The sequence below is a fragment of the Ambystoma mexicanum genome, chromosome 1p (assembly GCF_040938575.1).
Source record: "Ambystoma mexicanum isolate Mex_15411 chromosome 1p, UKY_AmexF1_1, whole genome shotgun sequence".
Lineage (NCBI taxonomy): Eukaryota > Metazoa > Chordata > Amphibia > Caudata > Ambystomatidae > Ambystoma > Ambystoma mexicanum.
Window position 1 is genome coordinate 789,275,989 of NC_090921.1, and position 19,665 is coordinate 789,295,653.

The following is a 19,665-nucleotide window of genomic DNA, read 5'->3' on the forward strand; positions in this document are numbered from 1 at the left end:
GCAGGCCTATTGACTTTTATCTGCCTCTTAGAACACGTCCTCTGATTCTGTTGGCTTGACAAAATTATTGCCTATGATTTTTCTCCACTATTCCCTTGTTTTAATTCTATGTGCTAAGTGTGTTTTACTACGGTTACATTTCTTCCCACGGGTACGCTTTTTTCGTAAGACCGAACCGTCATTACTGTCAAAAAGTGATCGCGTATTAACCCACGGTAACGTCTTTGTTTTGAAACACTGGTCTGTCAAATCCTAATGTACTTACCTTGAATTGACCTGAACAAAAGGAATTCGTTGTTTGTAGTATATTTAGAGTGTGATTTTATATAATAGAAGTGAAGTGTTTTGTGAACAGATAGTTTAAAAATAAATTGACTTATATTTTTTAACCAGAAACCTTGAGTCAGTGTTTGCTTGAGTCACAGTAATTGTAGTCCTTTGTGTAATCCCTATTACTGCTCATTTGCTCTTGAGATAAATCTGAGCAAATGGCTGCTCAGCCATCGCTACCACTTTGTGTAGGTCAGGCTTGTACCAAAGGTGAAATTGTACTATCACTTGTAGTCTTAATTGTATGTAGTGGTCCCTAAGGGTACTACATATCATTCTGCCTAACGGGTCCAACATAAATCTAAGCACCGCAAGTCCACTGCCTCCGGGAGCGCTGTTGCGAGTACAGTGTCTCCGGCGCCTTCGACCACGACCCAACGCTCAGGATCTTCTAAGAGGAAGTCTGACCAGCCGGGCAAACTCTTGGAAAAGACTGAGCCTGGCCCTGCAGAGAAGGCCAAGGGGGAGCGGGGCCCTGACACCCTCCCCCCCCCCCCCCCCCCCCCCAAGGTGAAGGCTGCGGACTCGGCCAAGACCGTGAAGGCCCAGGTACATCAGCCGAAGGCCCAACCGTCCATCGAAGGAGTGGTGGCGTCCCTTGAAAAGGCTGCAGTGGCGGATCCACAGGGTACGGTCCCAAAGGCGAGAGTATCCCTTCTAGCCCATCGAAAAGAAGCCAGAGAAGGTGATGCCCATTTCCCCGAAACAGTCTCCCTTGGTCGCAGAGAATATGGAGGGTGGGGGGGGGCACAGTGGCCCTTCAGGGCGTGGACATCTCCTCAGAGTAGGAGCTCACCAACCTCCCGATCCTCCAGGAGGGACGATGTGTCGACAGCAGGCCCTACGGGAGGGATCCCGACGAGGGTGACAACGAAGGTGACGAGGAGCATCAGGGCGGCGACCACGCGGAAGAACCTAAGCCGCAAACGCTCTGGTCTCTGTCGCCTCCACCACCTCAGCAACCACCTGGGGATATCTTAGCGGACATTCTTACAGCTCTGCATACCCTGTGCTCGGAGATCCGGACAAGGATTCCATTTCCTCCAGCGGCCCCACCCCCGGCGCCAGAACCATCTGAGAAACCACCATCCAAGAGGAGGAAAGTTCACACACACACCCCGTTCCACCCTTTTCCTCCCTCTGCACTCCCTTTGGTTCAAGATGGCGCCCCTCTTGGACTTCCTGCCCGATGACAAGAGGGCGGAGGCATTGGAGATCCTACAGAAAGGCGAGGTGGCTTTGGACCACGCCATCACAGTGGCCACGTACATTGCCGACACGGGATTCTGCCAAATGGGCAACAGCGTTTGCCTTCGTCGGCGGGGCTGCCCGATGTTAGGCAGAATCCTGTGCAGTGCCCTTAGGGACCACTACACACAATTAAGACTACAGGTAGCAATAAAAGTTTTACCTTTGGTACAAGCCTGTACTACTATGTGAAAGTGGTAGCAGTAGCTTTTGGACAGTAATGACAGTTCGGTCTTACTAAATGCGTGGCAAGAAATGTTACCGGGACAAAACACACTTAGCACCTGAGATACCCAGAGTTTTGGGGGCAAAAATCATAGGCAATACTTTTGTCAAAGCAGACAGAATCAGAGAACACTCATGGACAGAAATTCAAGAGTCAATAGGCCGGAGCGAGTGCCAAGTGGAACCGGTTCCTGTTGTCGAGGATGACAGTCGGACAGTTCACGATTCAAAGTAGCCAGGAGTACTTGGATATTGTCAACAGAGGAAGCAAAAGTTATAAGGAGTGAAGACGAGGGAAAGCCTTGGAGATGAAGAAACAGGGTTCACCCTAATTCCTCAAGCAGGACACAGTACCTTATTCAATGAAGAGGCTGGTGCCACGGCAGTTGTTCCTGGTAGTTTCCTGCAGACCCTCGGTTGCTGGAGCTTGGGGGCGAAGGTCGACTGGAGGGGTCTGCACCACACAAGGATGAAGCCGGCAGCAGCGACGGTGAATAAAAGGTGTGATCCTTAAACAGGAGAGGCTCTTCAGGTGGCTATCCGGACCACTACAGCTGTGTGCAGCGATTTCGACCGAGAACACAATCCTCTGGGTGTAGAAGGTGAGCTGGTTATCCCCAGTAGGCTCGAGGGAAGAAGACTCCGGACTGGATCTTCTCTGGTCGTCGAAGGGTAGATAACTCAGGACTGCAGCAGGGCTTCACTGGGACGGGGTAGTTGCAGCAGCCGTCTTCTTCACCACTTCTCTTCGGTTCCTTGTTGTTCCAGTGGCGACTCTGATTTCTAGCCCAAGAGACCTGCCTTTTAATGCGAAAATCCCCCATTCACACAGCCTGGCTGTCCATCACGCAGCAGTGGGGTTGTCCAGCCCGGACAACCACCTCAGCTAATCATGGCAAAGTGCGACTTGGGTTTCCTAGGATACCATGTGCAGGGGGTGACTACACCCCTCCCTCACATTCAGCCCACCTAGACACCCAGGTGCCTAGAGGAGGGCTTCTTGGCAGAAGCCCGCCAAAAGACAGTGAACAAAGAAGGCAAACCTGGTTTGCCGTGCAAAGTAAAACACAAGAAGAACTTTAACAAAAAGAAATGGTGAATAAACCCGACCGTAGCCAAAAGAAAAAGTATTTCGTCAATCGGGTTTAAGTTCGAGGCTAATATAATAGCCTAAAACAATACCACGTTTTATATAGTATAATTGCGGTACAAAAGTTAGGGTAGATACCACTGCCACCAGCCAAGTCTAAATATTAAGAGCGAAACAATGCTCTAGGTGGTACAAATAAAAAAGGGCTAAGGATTAACCCTTTCCAGTACTGCATGTAAGATGGGGTGTACTGGATCTGTGGTTAAATGACTAAAGTTAATGGCAACTTTACCCTTTTCTGGGGGACAGTAGTCTGCCCCAGAAATGGAGTCGGTGGGGGAGTCTGACAGACAAGCCGGTGTCACTGCACTGAAGGTGCTGTGTAACACACAAAAGAAAGGGGCTAATGAAGTGGTGTACTCCACAGTCCACAATCACAAAAACAGATGAAATAAACATGGCAAAACATGGTAAGAGTGGGGGAAAAGCTCACACTCTTACCAAGTGGTAAAAATAACTCCAGAAATCCAGCAAAGCTGCTGAGCGACTCACTAGGTAAGGGAAATTAGCCATTGAATGAGAATTCTCCCTAACACCCGAGGGCCACTAATTTCCGCCAGGATGTTCTGTCAAGGGTGTTGGACATGCCCTTCGACCGGGACAATTTGTTCAGGAAGACTATGGACGAGTCTCTTCAGGCCATCAGTGTGGACCCTGAGACCGCTCCTGCTTTGGGCACACTTCAGCAACTAAGGCCGTCCTTTCGACGTTATGGAGGGAAATCCCATGGTTCTTTTAAAGGATTCGGAGGAGGTGCTTCGTCCTACCGTCAACCCTCCCACTTGTCTGCCCAGGAGACCTATGGGGGCCGTGCCAAGTTTGAAGGTGGATTTTGTCGCCCCGAAAGCGGCACTTTGAAGTCAAAACAGGACTGAACCGGCCGTGGAGTCGGGCCCCCACCCATGCACCCTGGTGGGAGGCCGGCTTGGGCGTTGGCATGTGGAAGACCATCTCGACCCAACCGTTGGGTGCTGGACGCTCTCGCCAATGAACAAACCCTAGAGTTTGAACAGAAGTGGCCCTGTGTACCACAGGTGGCTCGTCAGGAAAATCATATCCCTCAGCTGCTGCTGGAGGTGCGGGCCATGCTAAGAAAATGTTTTCACATCCCCATACACAAAGGCCACCGCAAGTATCTGCGCTTTGTGGTTCAAGGACAACACTACCAGTTCAAGGCCCTTCCCTTTGGACTAAAGTCGGCGCCAAGAGTGTTCACCAAGTGCCTGGCCCCGGTGGGTGCGCGGCTGCCCCTGTAGGGGGTCCACGTCTACCCCTACCTGGACGATTGGCTCATCCGAGCGAAGTTAAGGGATCTCGCCGTCGAGCACACAGCTAGGACGGTCTGCTCACGGAACTGGGGTTCTCGATAAACTATGCAAAGTCCTGCTTGGTGCCATCGCAGGACGCTCCGTTTCTGAGCTCCAGGCTCAACAGTGTCGCGCCTGGCTTTGCTGTCAGAGGACAGGATAAAGGCCATCCTGGGTAAGGTACAGCGGCTGTTGACCATGGAAATTGCCAGGATGAGGTCCATCAAGTCCCTGCTCGGCATGTCATGCATCTACCTTGTTCGGCTGTGCATGCTGCGGATGCGGCCACTGCAATAGTTCCTTGACGCCTGGATCGCCCTCAATGAGACTTTCTGTCAAGCAATTCGGTGGTGGGGCGTCCGCGCTTATCTATGTTAAGCAGAATCCTGTGAAGTGCCCTTGGGGACCACTACACACAGTTAAGACTACAAGTGGCAATACAAGTTCACCTTTGGTACAAGCCTGTACTACACTGTTAGAGTGTTAGCAGTAGCAGACCAGCCAGACTTCTCAAGAGCAAATGAGCAGTAGTAGAGATTACACAAAGGACTACCATTACTGTGACTCAAGCAAACACTGACTCAAGGTTTTTGGTTGAAAGGTAAAAGTACATTTATTTCTAGACCATCTGTTCGTAAAACACTTCACTTCTATTAGTTTCAAATCACATGAAAAATACACTACACACAACCAATTCACTCTGTGCACCATAATTCAAGGTAAGTACCATTGGTTTTGACAGACCGGTGTTGGGGAAACAAAGACGTTACCCGGGGGACAGATGCAATCACTTTTTGACAGTGATGACAGTTCGGTCTTTCTAAAGATACGCGTACCCACGGAAAGAAATGTCACCGGAATTAAACACACTTAGCAAATGAATCAACACAAGAGTTGGGGATACAAATCATAGGCAATACTTTTGTCAAGGCAGATAGAATCAGAGGGCACTTTCCTACAAATGAATAAAAGTCAATAGGCCTGCGCCAGTGTCAAGTGGACCGGGGTTCCTGTTGTCGAGGATCTCGCGGTTAGTACAGTTCACGATCCGAGATTGCCAGGAGTACTTGGATTTTGTCAAAAGAGGAAGCAAAAGTTATAAGAGGGAAGGAAGATGAGGACAAGCCTATGGTGAAAAGACGGGGGTTCACCCCAGTTCCTAGAGTTCGGACACAGTCTGTTATTCAAGTGAAGAAGAGCTGGTGCTACGGCAGTTGTTCCTGATAGTTCCTGCAGACTCACGGTTCCTGTGGCTTCAGTCGTGACGACAAGGATGACTTCGTCTGGAGCGATCTGCACTACCCAGGGATGAAGTCAGCAGCAGCAAAAGCAACAGTGAGTAAAAAGTGCGCTCCTTTAAAAACGGGAGAGGCTCTTCTGGACCACTACAGTTGTGTGCAGCGATTTCAACCAAGAAGAGGATCCTCTTGCCTGTGGAACATGAGCTGGTTGATCGCACCAGGCTCCAGGGAAGAAGACTCCGGACTGGATCTTCTCTTGTCGTTGAAGGGTAGATAGCTCAGGACTGCAGCAGGGCTCCACCGGGACTCAGTAGTTGCAGCAGCCGTCTTCTTCTCCGCTTCTCTTTGGTTCCTTGAAGTTCCAGTGGTGACTCGGACTTCCAGCCCAAGAGTCCTGACTTTTATGCAAAAATCCCCCATTTACACAGCATGGCTGTCAATCACCCAGCAGGAGGGTTGTCCGGGCCAGACAACCACTTTAGCCAATCACGACAAAGTGCAACTTGGGTTTCCAAGGATACCCTGTGCAGGGGGTGACTACACCCCTCCCTCACATTCAGCCCACCTAGACACCCAGGTGCCAAAAGGAGGGCTTCTTGAGGGAAGCCCGCCAAAAGACGGTGAACAAAGAAGGCAACCTGGTTTGCCGCGCAAAGTAAAACACAAGAAGGACATTAACAAAAAGAAATGGTGAATAAACCCGACCGGGGCCAAAAGAAAAAGCATTTGGTCAAGCGGGTTTATGTTCGAGGGTAATATGATAGCCTGGAACAGTACCACATTCATAAAGTATAATCGCGGTAGAAAGGTTAGGGTAGATACCACTGCCACCAGCCAAGTCTAAATGTTAAAAGAGCAAAACAAAGCTCACAGAGGCACAGACGAAAAGGGATAGGAGTTGACCCTTTACAGTACTCCATGTAAGATGGGGTGTACTGGGTCTGTAGTTTTAAATGACTATGTAAAGTAAATGGCAACTTTACCTGTTTTCTGGGGGACAGCAGTCAGCCCCAGAAAAATGGAGTCAGTGGGAAGTCTCAAAGACAACCCTGTGTCACTGCACTGAAGGTGCTGTGTAACACACATGAAAGTGGGGCTCATGGAGTGGTGTCCTCCAGAGCCCATGATCACACAAACAGTAAAAATACACATGGCAAAACACATGTAAGAGTGGGGAAAAAGGTTCACACTCTTACCAAGTGGAAAAAGTAAACTCCAGAAATCCAGAAAAGCTGCTGGGGGGACTCACTAGGTGAGGGAAATTATCCATAGAATGAGAATTCTCCCTAAAAATCTAGCAGTGGGTACGGACTTCCAGACCCCAGCACATCAGGAGACTGTGACGACGGACACCTCCCTGGAGGGATTGGGCACGCACACCGGAAATCTACACCTAGAGGCCTTTGGCGACCGGAGGAGAAGTCATTGCACATCGTCCTGGAGCTCCGATCAGTGTTTTGGGCCCTCCAATCATTCCTTCCGTCCCTCAAGGGCAAGGTGGTGCGGGTCTTCACTGACAACACCACCATGATGTTCGACATCCGAAAGCAGGGGGGCACCAGATCCCCAGCCCTTGCCAAGGAAGTGCAGGATCTGTGGCACTGGGCCATCGCTCAGAGGATGTTCCTGGTACCCTTTCATCTGGCAGGAGTGAAGAACACTGTTGCCGACTCTCAGCAGGGAGTTGCACTCTTGCCACTAGTGGGAGCTTTGACAGGATCAAATGGACGTACTGTTTTGATGATGGTCACTCCCCAGATCGACCTATTTGCGACGGCCACTAACACCAACTGCCGGAGGTTCGCCAGCAGGTTTCCCCTGTCAGGAAGCATGGGTGTATGTATTCTCCTCATCCCTGGGACGGCCTGTTCCTCATCCCTGGGACGGCCTGTTCCTCTATACGTTCCCACCATTACCGTTGATTCTGCAATTTATCAGTCAACTCAGACGGTCCCGGTGCAGGATGATCCTCGTCGCACCAGCGTGGCCGATGGCAGATATGGTACCCGGACCTTCTGGACATGTCAACGTCCTCTCCAGTCAAGCTTCGGCGGATGCAGATCTTCTCGCCAGAAAAGAGGGCGCGATTCTGCACCACGACCCAGGGGCTCTGAACCTGCAGGCCTGGCTCCTGCAGCGCTAGAGTTTGAAGGATACGATATCCCAGCGGACTGTAAGGAAGTGCTAGCTAAGGCCAGGGCATCATCTATGCTGAAATGCTACAGGCATAAATGGAAGAGGTTCTCCGTCTGGTGCCGTGCACAGAAGATAAACCCTGTACGGATAACGGTTCCTCAGGTGCTGCCGTACTTGCTGTCGCTTGCCAAGGCGGGGCTGGCACACGCTTCCGTCAAGATTAATCTGGCGGCGATCTCCCGATTCACCAGAACTCTGGGGCGGTCGTCGCTGTGGTCGCACCGCCTGGTCAAGGAGTTCATGGAAGGACATTTCAGCTTGTTCATGCCGGTGAAGTCTCCAGCCCCAGCGCGGGAGCTCAATGTGGTTCTGACTAGGCTCATGGGTCCTCCGCTCGAGCTTATGCATTCAGCACCCCTGAAATTCCTGTTGTGAAAGACAGCGTTTCTTGTGGCCATCACCTCTGCATGACGAGTGTGAGGGATCCAGGCCCTCCCCTGTAAGCCTCCATACTTAACATTCGACAAGACGAGTGTCGTTCTGCAGACCCACCCCTCCTTCATGCCCAAGCTGCCGTCGGACTTTCAACGAGCCCTTGATGTTACCCATTTTCGTCCCGTCTCCTTCGTCGCCGGTTGAGAAGACTTTGCACTCGCTGGATGTGGCTAGAGCGCTGAAGTTCTATGTGGACTGCAAAAGAGTTTTTGCAAGACATCACAGCTGTTTGTGAACTTTGGCCCTGTGAACCAAGGGAAGGCCCTTTCCAAGGCTTCCGTTTCCAGGTGGCTCTCCGGCTGCATCACCCATTGTCAACAGTTGGCAAACAGACAGTTGCTGGCCGTCTGAGAACCATTTGACCAGAGCGATCGCTAAATCTACGGCGTTCCTGTCTGGTGTGCCCCTGCTGGACATATGCAGGGCTGCTGCGTGGAGGTCGACGCACACCTTCACGAGATTCTACTGCGTCGACCAGGATTCCAGGGAGGAGTCCACAGTTGGCAAAGCAGTGCTGCGCTACCTGTTTGCTTGAAGGTGAGCCTGGTGAGGGGGTAAGAGTTTCATAATGTTGAGATGTTGAAATGCTTAATGTTGAGCCTTGCCACCTACCGTGTTTGTGCATGTGTTTACTGCTATGTATTCTTTATTCATGAGCATGTGAATCCATGCCAGACCCCATGCTGGAGAAGGAACAAGTTACTTACCTTTAACTGTTGTTCTCCGGCATGGGTCTGGCATGGATTCACATGCGAACCCTCCCGTCTACCCCTCTGCGTCTCTTCTCTTGGTCCTACTGCCACTTTACGTGCTACCAAATCTGAAGATGGCTGCCAGAGGGGTGGCTTAGGTAGAGGGCAGTCATTGGCTGGGGGCAGTATGACCCAGAGACCAGTGATTGGTTGTTAGGAGAAAGACAGTTCAGAAACGAAACTGAAACTGATTTTTTCTTTACCGAGGATTCCCAGCCTTACGACAGGGAATATTCACGAGCATGTGAATCCATGCCAGACCCATGCTGGAGAACAACAGTTACAGGTAAGTAACTTGTTCCATCTTCGCTGTTCACTATAATAGGGTGGCCTCCCAAACTCCGAGCAGGGCTCCTTTTTGGATATCCAACTGAAAACCTACTTAATCTCCTTTTATGTGTTTTTTTTAATAAATGCTAACTTTAAGTCGCTCATGATTTTCATCCACCAAATATTTGTTTCAGGATTATTACAGCATCCCGTTTCCAACGCCAAACACACAGATGGCCGGAAGGGATGGATCACTGACGCAAAATCCCTATTCTGGTAGGCATAATAAAAAAAATAAAATACTTAACAGTTTGTTGGATTAAACATGCTGACTGGGGTTTGCTTTTTTTTAGCATGCAAGTTTAGTGTGAGGTGTGTGTCATGTAAGTGAACAGATGTCAGTCAAATGTTGACTGTGTGGCAAGTTAATATGGTTTTCAAGCTGCAAAAACATGAGGATTTATCCTTTGATATTGTGGTGATTGACATTTGAATCTTGCGATTTCTAGTGCACCAGAACTACTTCAAATCACTTGTGTTAGTTTTTTTCTGTTCCTACTTCAGGATTTGTGTCTGTATGTAAAATATGTTTCTGACATTATACTTTAAACCTAAATCCTCGCGTCAGCCTAATTTTTCAAGAATTTTCTGTTTTTATTTTTTTTGTTCTTTTTTGGTTGGTTGGTTGGTTATTATCATGATGAAATTGGTGGCTCCCATAATGCTGTGCTTCATGTATGAAGATTGAATTCATATTTTCGGGAAATTCTTGGTGTATCCTCTTTATCGCTACATATTATCTCCACCAAAAATATCTCCGTATAAATGGTCGTCTGGAATGGCCATATGTGATATTTTTGGGGAGGATAATTATGGGGGTTTTTGGGAGCAGCAGTGTCTCCCGCTCCTTTAAAAATAATGCAGGGGCTGTCTTAATATTGCAGCAGAAATATGGCGATATTTTTGTATGGTGATATTTTTGCGGGGATATTAACACATGGAACCATATCCTCACTCAATACGCTACAACCACTTTTTAAAATCTTTGGTTTTGCAACAACGTGTGAGACTGGGGTTTAGTGTGATGGCATGGTGGAATAATGGCTAGACTTCTGTTGGGCAGAATACTATGCAGTACCCTTTGGAAACACTAAACAAAATTAAGAATACAAGGGGCAGCACAATTCACCTTTGGTACAAGCCTGTGCCACAAAGAAAATGTGGTAGCAGTGACTGAGCAGCCAGACATATCTCAAGAGTAAGTGTGCAGTATCAAATAGTTAACAAAGGACAGAAATTACTATGATTCAGGCAAACACTGACTCAAGGTTTTCAAGTAAAAGAATATACATTTATTTTACTCTTCAGTTGTATAATATTATTATTAGCAGTTTAAAAATCATTCTTAATACACCACACCACTTCCCTTAAATTCCAGACAAGTTAAGCTCACAAAATGAAGTGGGAGCAAAATGGCACTCCAGCAATATAAAAGGGAGGGAAACACAAAGTTAATAGAAATATCAAACCAACAGGTAACTCAGGGCAATTGAACAAGAGGAACTACAGAGATGGAATCGGGCAGAAAAGGCTTAGGGTTAAAGTCAATGGGTCAAAAGTCCTTTGCTCAAGATCGCACAGTTCAGGGGAGTTCGCAGTAAAGTTCGTGGCACGGATTCTGGACGAGGTTGGTTGATAGAAAATTTAGTTCGAAGAGAAGGGCAAGCCCTCGAATTGGAGAAAGATTGCAAACACTTTCACCGCGGTTGAACGGAATGAGCATCCGGATTTGCACAGTACCTTAAAACGGAGATGATGCTGTAGCTGAGGCGGACGTTCCTGGTAGTTCCTGCAGGCTCACGGTTCCTGAAGCGACTGTCGGACTGACAAGTAGGAAGACGGAAGGGTCCTGCACTACCCAGGGAAGAAACCATCAGCAGAGCAAAGCAACAAATAAAAGGTGTGCTCCTTAAAACCCAAGCAGGGTCCAACCTACCTGGCTATCGGGCCCACTGTAGCTCTGTACAGCGAATTCGAGGAGGGGTCCTGGCTTGAAGTTTGGGCGAACTGGTTGGTCCCACCAGCTCAAGGGAAGAGGATTCCTGGAGGATCCTCTTGTGTCATTGGAGTTGAAGATTCGGACCCGCAGCAGGGCTTCACCGGGCGGTTCAGTCGTGGTAGGGGTCCTCTTCCATCAGCTCCTTGTCGGTTCTTTTGTTCCAGTGGCGACTCTGCTCTTCCAGACCGTTTTTTATGCAGGTTTCCCCCATTCACACAGCCTAGCTGTCAATCACACAGCAGGGTAGCTGTCCTGGCAAGGACAGTCGCCCAGCCAATCAAACAGGAGTGTGACTTGTGTTTAATGGGAACCCATGGCAGGGGTCCGAAGACCCGTCCCTAACATCCTGCCTACCCAGACTTTCAGGCGCCTAAAAGAGGGCTTCTGTGCAGAAGCCTGCGAAAAGACGGTGAACAAAGGAACCAAACCTGGTTACGGCACGTAGAGATGAACACGAGAAAGACTTTACCAAAAAGAAATGGCGACTAAACCCAGCCAGAACAAGATTAAAATCAATATGGTCAAGCGGGGTTATGTTCGAGGCTAATATAATAGCCTGAAACAATAACATGGTTATATAAGATAACCGCAGTAAAAAAGTTAGGGTAGTTACCACTGTCACCTGCCAAGTCTTGATGTGAAGGAAGCGAAACAGTGCTGCAAGAGGAACAGACAAAAAGGGCTAAGATTGAACCATTTCCAATACTCCATGAAATATGGGGTATACTGGGTCTGTGGTTTCAAGAGACTAAGTAAAGTTAATGGCAACTTTACATGTTTCTGGGCTACAGTAGTCATCCCAGAAACTGGAGTCAGTGGGAAGTCTGAAAGACAACCCTGCGGCACTGCACCGGTTTTAAGACGTGTCGGGGGGGGCGGGTCCAAGATGTCGCTGACAGCCATGCACGATGCTTGCCTCGGGGAGGACCACAATACGGATGACTGTCGACTGCCAATCGCTCACATCGAAGGCCTTGCGGAAGCGTAAGAAGCTGTTGGTCAGTAAGGTGGCCAAGCCCCGGAAGTCGCGTTCCATTGGTCTTTCGATGGATGATTCGAGGGGTGACTCTCCGCATAGTCGTTGCGAGTCTTGGGGTTCTCGGTCTGGGAGTCGGTCCTGCCAATCCTCTGCCTCTTCGAGGCACTCCAGGAAGTGCTGTCACAGGTCGCCTTCCCTGTCCTCGTCCGAGGACTCCGCCCGTCGGCGGTTTGCTTGTCCCAACAAGCATCCCACTCCTGAGGAATGGGATTCCTTCCGAAAGGAGATGTTGGCGATTTTTCCAATCGCAGGGCTCTGATCCATCAGTGCCGTCGAAAGACGCCAGCTGTGACCGTTCTAGAGACGCTGCTCGTACGCCTTCGGGCTCGAGCGGTCATCGCGACTTCGAGGTCCCGGTCTGACAAGGATGGTCGCTCTAGACATGCCCATTCCAGGTCCCGGTCCTCGACGCCCTCGAGACCATGAGAACCTGTGATGTCTTCCAAGAAGACATCGACGCCTGCGGCGCCGAGGTCGACGGGATCTCTAGAGGCTCCGCCTCCAAGGAAGTCGTCGGCACACAGGCTGTCTAGAGACACGCTCGGGGCTCCGCCCTCGAGGCCTGTGTCGGCGCCGCGCTCTATGCCGATTCCATCGACGTCTTCCGAGGCGGCTTTGTCGGAGTTTCCCAGAGGCACAATGGAACCCCCCCAGAAAGGCTCTGGCCAAGGCTAAACATGTCTTTGTTCCTTTTTCTGTACCCTCCTTCTGGCCTCTGGATTATATTTCTTAGATGGATGAGGTTTCTGAGGAAGGTGAGGTTCCTGATGACCTCCTTTCTGGTCATAGCCAACTTGAGGACCTGCGTCAGTCGTTGCACGACGCCAGTGGTCTAGACACCTCTCCGGAGGTGGAGTTTGGTAGGCCTGAGCCTGGCACGCATGCTGAGTCCTCATATCGGCGCCTGATGTCGAGGATCATGGAATACCTGGGGTGGTCTGCCACCCCTGGGGATTTTCAGCAGGATGACCTGACTGATATCCTCGACCAAGGTCCACCTACTGGCCCGGTGCTGCCATTCCATATGGCCTTGCAGAGAAGGGTGGCTGCGGCTTGGACTTCTCCAGTGAGCAAGTCCTTGCCGAAGAAATCTCGCCCAGCCAGTGGCGACCCCTGCTACTTGACCACGCACCCTACTCCGGAGAGTTTGGTGGTGCAGGCGGCTACGGCCCCCGCAAAGCAGGCGTCGTACCCTACCATCCCTTCTGATGGGGACGACAAACGTTTTGACGGCTGGGCGAAGGTGTTTTCTGCAGGGGGTATGGCTCTTCAGGCAGCCAACTCTATATGTGCCTTGTCAAGTTTCAGACACTCTATGTGGAACTCTTTTTCCTTAGCGGCTGAACATATTCCCGAAGGAGAGGAATGGGATGGTTTCTTGCTATCGTGCAGGATGGCAAGGATGCCATGTGTGAGTCCGTTCGCTCGGGTCTAGACATGGTAGATTGAGTCAACCGGTCCATGGCAGCGAGCACTGTAATGTGCAGGTTTGCGTGGTTGTGCAAGTTGGGGGTTTGCACCTGATGTGCAGGCCCAACTTCTCAACATGCCCTTTAACAGTTAACATCTTTTTGGCAGCAAGGCTGACGAGAGCCTGCTCTTGGATAAACTACTGTTTCCAAGAAGAGTAAAGTGAAATTGACGTTTTCCAGCATGGGATCTGCCATGGATTCACATGCTCATAAATATTCCCAGTCGTCAGGCGCTCTGGGTCATACTGCCACCAGCCAATGACTGCTCTCTACCTATGCCCCTCCTCTGGCAGCCATCTTCATATTTTTACTGCACGTTCAAGTGTTGGGAGTCCTCATGCTTAACTCTCAAGCTTTTATTGCGTTTTTCGCTTTTTCGGTCATTCAAGCCTTGTGCTCCATCGATCACCCTTCCGATTTAACAGAGACCTGTTTTTTGGATTCATCAGCGCCCCTCAAGGGCAGATTTAGTTGAGTTTCTTTCAAGCTTTGCTCCAAATTACGGAAATGGATGACAAACATTCCCAGTGCCTTTACTGCCTGTACCCGACGCACAAGGTGGATGATTGTGCATTTTGCCATGAATTGTCAACACGCATGTTGAAGGATCGGCGTAAGCGGCTGACGAAGTGGCTGCAGACCAAGGCCTCTGCACTGGGTGGGTCCTAGGAGCATGCCTCACCCGGATCCGGGAAAGCTGAGCAGGTTTAACTCCTTTTGAGGGTGTCCACCCCCACGGGGGTCCAACAAAAGGCTAAGCACTGCAAGTCCACTGCCACCGGGAGCGCCGTTGCGGCGGACTCCTAGGCAGCACGCCCCATCTGACGTCTACAGCAACTTAGGTCACCAGCCAACTCTCGGGATCTTCATCCAAGAAGAAATCAGACCATCCGGGCAGACTCAAGGTGGCCCCAGAGATAACCAAGGAGAAGTGCAAACCCAGCCTGCCCTCGACTGACCAAGGAGATCCGGGGTCCATTTATTTCCGTACTTGGACGACCAGCTGATACGAGGGAAGTTGGCGGGGCAAGTCTTGTCTCATCTGGAAGACACCTGCCTACCATTGCACAGGCTGGGCTTCTCCCTCAACTTGAAGTCCCATCTGGCACCAGTCCAGCAGCTCCAGTGCATCGTAGCAGTCCTAGACAGCTGGGTAGGGGAAGGCTTTTCCTTCAGAGGAGGGAGTCGGCAACATAGCCCAGATGGTACAGTTGTTTCAGAACCACGCCACTCTTCCAGCAGCTTCCTTCCTCTGCCTATTGGGTCTCATGGCCTCCCGCATTTTTCCAGTGCCAGAGCCCACGCTGCATAAGCGATCCCTCCAATGGCTCCTGACGGACCCGTGTTCTCAGCACCTGGGAGAATTCATGGATCAGCTTTTAGTTACCAGCCTGGTAATCCGCAAACTCGGCTGGTGCAACATACGCAGCAATCTATTGGTGGGAGAACCCTTGAGGCCTCCTTGATCCCATGCCAGAGTGGTCACTGATGTATCCCTAAAGAGTTAGGGCGCCCACTGCGAGTAATTGTAGGTGAGCGGCCTCTGGTCTCCATCAGAAGCCAAGTGGCATATAAACAGGCTGCAGTTGTCTCTGTGGGAAGCATGTCCTCGTCCTGACAGATATCATGGTGGCCATGCATTATCTCAACAAGCAGGGTGGCGTGCACTCTCGCCCACTCTGCACACAGGCAATTCAGCTGTGGTTCTGGTTGAGAGAGAACCAAATCTCTGTCTCAGCAGTTCATTTGGTGCGGACAGAGAAAACCTTGGCGGATGCTCTGAGTAGGCAGAGCATGGTCTCACACGAGTGGGAAGTGTGCCCAGAAGTCTTAGAGTAGGTATTCACTCTGGGGTACACCTGCAGTAGATCTGTTTGCCACGGAGACCAACAGGAAATGCGAAAGGTTTTGCTCTAGGGATTTCCCAGCGAACCTTGCACTAGAGGTCACGTTTCTGGTGGATTGGACCTTGCCTCTCCATTACGCCTTCCCTCCGATTCCTGTCATTCTCCAGCATGGGGTCTGGCATGGATTCACATGCTCATGAATATTGCCTGTCTCCAGGCCGGGAATCCTCTAATAGAAAAACCAGTTTCACTTTCCCTTACAAACTGTCCTTCTCCTATAAACCAATCACTGAGCTCTGGTTCATACTGCCCCCAGCCAATGACTAGCCTCTCCCTAAGCCCCTCCTCTGGCAGCCATCTTCATATTTTTACCGCATGTTCAAGTGTTAGGAGTCCTCGTGTTTTGTTCTGAGAGCTTTTCTGCACGTTTGCGCTTTTTCATTTAAAAATTCCTATTTTTGTCAAATAGATCCTGTGTGCTCGAAAGTTCATTTTTCTGGCAAGCAAGGGATCCGTTTGTCGGCGTCTTTCATCGCCCCTCAAGGGCAAGAATCGTCGAGTTTCATCGAAGGTTCCTGAAGGCTATGGGGCATACACCGCACTCCGGCCCATGTCGGAGAAGGATGGAGGTTCTCTCTTCAAACTCTGCTCCAGATGCGGATTGAGGAATGTGTTTGTGGAGGACAAACCCTCCCACTGCCGTCTCGGTCCGGGCCACAAGCAAGCGGATTGCGAAATTTGCCTGGGTTTAACCATACGCACACAGTCCAGGATCGGCACAGTAGATTGGCAGTGTGGCTAAACGCCAAGGCCTCTACCCTGTGCGGCAAGCAGGGGCATGCCTCACCCAGGACCTGCCGGTCCAAGGAGCGGGCTTCTAAATCCTTTGTGGGCGCTAATCCGTGGTGTCCGTTCACACACGGTCCCTGAGGACGTGGGGAATGACGGCGGAAACACGGAGGACGACGACGGCAACACTGAGGACGACGACGGAAACGCCGAGGTGGACGACGGCGTCAATGCCGATGACTTCGTGGGCGCTGGGCCCAGGAATCCAACACCCCCGACACCTCCCACGGACGTATCGCTGGACATCCTTTCAACTCTCCAAACACTGGTGTCGAAGATCCAGAAGAGGATGCTAACGGCACCCCCAGTGGTACCCAGCCCCCCACACCCCAGCGAAGAAGAGAAAATGGCACCCTTTGCTGCCTAATCAACTGCCATACATACCTCCCCCCTCCCAGCCCCTAGGGATATGGGGACGGGCACAGCAACTAAGGACAACATCTTCTTTTCTCCGCCGCTGAGGTGATCTCCCCCGAACGAAGTGGGGTCGTTCCACAACATAGTAGCCCGCGTGTCTGCGCTCTTCCAGCTGACACCAGAAGAGACCAAGAAGGAAGTTATCTTTTACCAACGACGTGAAGCCAAGAGGAAGACCATTCTGGCGGTCCCTCTCCTGGACGACGTTTGGGATGAGGGCCTGGCGCTGATGACCAACACAATCGAAGCGGGACAGGCTGGAAAAGAAGTACTGGGTGCCGGCGTCTGCACCCAAGTGCCTACGGTCCATGCCCTCCCCGTCTCTGCGGCTGCAAAGAAGTCTTCGAGGGGATTGGGTCCTTCGACGTATTCCATATCTGACAGTAATCACCACAGCTGTGCTGCTTCGGAAAATCTGAGGAGGTCCTCGAGGGCAGCGTAGCGACGTCATTGACGCAGGACGCAGATGCCAAATATTTTCCAAAGCAGCACAGCTGTGGTGATTACTGTCATAGATATGGAATACGTTGTCGGACCATCCCATCGAAAGAACATTACCAGGTAAGAGAGTAACTTGTTCTTCTTTACTAATACCCCATTTTTTTTTTATTTGTTCTTTTTGGTTTTAAAAAGAAAAACCTTTACAAATAAAGAAAGCTTTTTCACAGATGAATCTCGTTAAAAGAAAAAAGTAAAAACCCAAATCAAACAGGCAAGAGGAAGGAAAGTGCAAGAAAAGCCAGGAGGCTACAAAGGGGACCAATCGCAGCAAAGCAATGCTCTTTCGGAAGGCGAGTGACTTCCTTTTATGATAGAATAGAGCATTTTTTCAAAACTTCTACCATTGTTGCAGTTAGCATGATCTCTTGTCCAGCCATCAGCCTGTCCCAAAAAACTCTGATGTTAGACTCTTTTTTGATTTCCCTCTGCCCGAAGAATACGAATGGCGACTGCACGAAGACATTATGTCCAACGTGTTCGTAGAATGGGGGTTCCCAGAGATCGACCTATTCGCTACTCGGGAGAATGGCCAATGCCTCCAGCTACCCCCAGAACCGATCCAAGGGGAACGGTCTCTGGATAACATGGTCGGGGAAATTTGTCTACGCTCCACCCCCCCCCCCCCGACTCCCCTTCTCAACAAGATAGTGCACAAGGAACCAGTTACCATGATACTTGTGGGCCAGCCAACCCTGGTTCGCTCACCTGATGGAAATGTCCCTCTCCCCACCAGTCAAGCTACCCTGCCCGTACAACATGTCTCAGGACAGGGAGGAGACCCTACACACATGCCCACAAACTCTGAACTTGGCAGCTTGGCTCCTGAGATAATAGAGTTTGTACACCTGCAACTCCCTCAGAGGTGCATGGACATGCTCAGGGAAGCGAGAAAACCTAATGCACGTTATTGCTATGCCAGCAAATTCGAAACGTTTTGTCATCTTGTGCAATCCCAAGGGCGTCAATCCCATCTATTGCTCACCCTCACACATTATGCAGTATCTAACCCACCTGTTGGACACTGGTTAGTCTTCAATTCCCTAAAGGTTCATCTGGCTGCTCTGTCAGCCTACACCACATCAAAAGAAAAGGTATTGTGGTGGAAAATACCGGTGATTAAAGCCTTTATGGAAGGGGTTAAGAGGATATATCCTCCCACCACACGTCACGATAGGGATAGTGTTACAAACACGCCTATGCCGCTGTTTCCTTTTGGTCCCCGAAAGACGAGATGCAATACTCTGCGGTTACCACTGGATGTTGGACCATATGCACAACATGTGAATCTAAGTAGATACAATCATCAGAAATGCTATTACGGTAAGTAATGCATGTCATCTTGGATTTGAGAGGGTTGATTGAAAGCCCATTTAGGCCATCATATTCCCCCAAGTTTATTTAAGAGACGCTGAAGTCCAATCGCAGATCTATCCAGCAGGACTAAATCGTCCGCGTAGGCAAGCCAATGTATTCTCCTCCCATTGATCACTGGGCTGGCCAACGCTGACGAGAACAAAGTCTCCTAGGTCTGACAAAAACAGGTTAAACAACAAAGGGGCTCCTAGACATCCTTGCCTCACCCCTTTAAAGACATGTATAAGGTCCGACAGATGTCCCTGGTCGTCCAGCCTCAGTTTTATGGTGGTGGTCTTATGTAGGTCAATTAGCATTGCTAACAGGGAGGCTAGAATCCCCCCAACTATGAGTTTGCGACAAAGTAAAGATCTATCCACATGATCGAATGCCTTAGATGGGTCTGCCCATACCCCAGAAAAGGGGATGCCTTCTTTCTCGTTTGTCTTTTCGCTGAGTAGATTTAGAATAAGCCCATTGAGACTAGTGGAAAGCCCTTTTCTAAAGCCCGTTTCATGTGATATCTGCCTCAACTCCTCCCAGTATGAAAGCTCTCTTAATAGAAGCTGCATGATAAGTTTACTATCATTGTCAAGGAGGGCGATTGGGCGATAGTTTGCCGGGCTTAGCCGATCACCCCCCCCCCCCCCAATGCGTTCTTCCATGATGTAGGGAAGACCCTGGTTTTTAAGATTTGTTTTTTAAGACCTCATGGGTTAGGCCATGTGGGCCTGCAGCTTTAGATGTAGAAGAATTAGATATTAATTCCAGGATGTCATGTTCATCAAACTTGAGGAGCCAGGGGGGATCCATGGGCAGGCTAAATTCTGTAGACCCTGTTGGTTTAAAGTTTTCTGACCGGTATTCTACCCATTTTTGTTCTGGGACTAGGTTACACAGGGAGCTGTTCTATCCAGACTCTAGTTGACCCAACGCCGCCCAAAGGTTTCTGGAATTATTTGCATTTAATAAAT

At 50.1% G+C, this 19,665-nt stretch overlaps 1 protein-coding gene across 12 annotated transcripts in view; it reads left to right on the forward strand.

Moving 5' to 3' along the window:
• Window positions 1-19,665, forward strand: part of UBAP2L (ubiquitin associated protein 2 like) — a 1,950,223-nt gene that overhangs the window by 1,181,200 nt on the left and 749,358 nt on the right. For all 12 annotated transcript variants that reach the window (XR_011304365.1, XR_011304368.1, XM_069651771.1 and 9 more), the window contains one exon: window positions 9,349-9,430. Coding sequence is in view for 10 of the 12 variants with exons in the window: in XM_069651771.1 (XP_069507872.1) it covers window positions 9,349-9,430 (82 nt within the window). In the remaining 2 variants the exon portion in view is untranslated. The remainder of the gene's footprint in view (window positions 1-9,348; window positions 9,431-19,665) is intronic.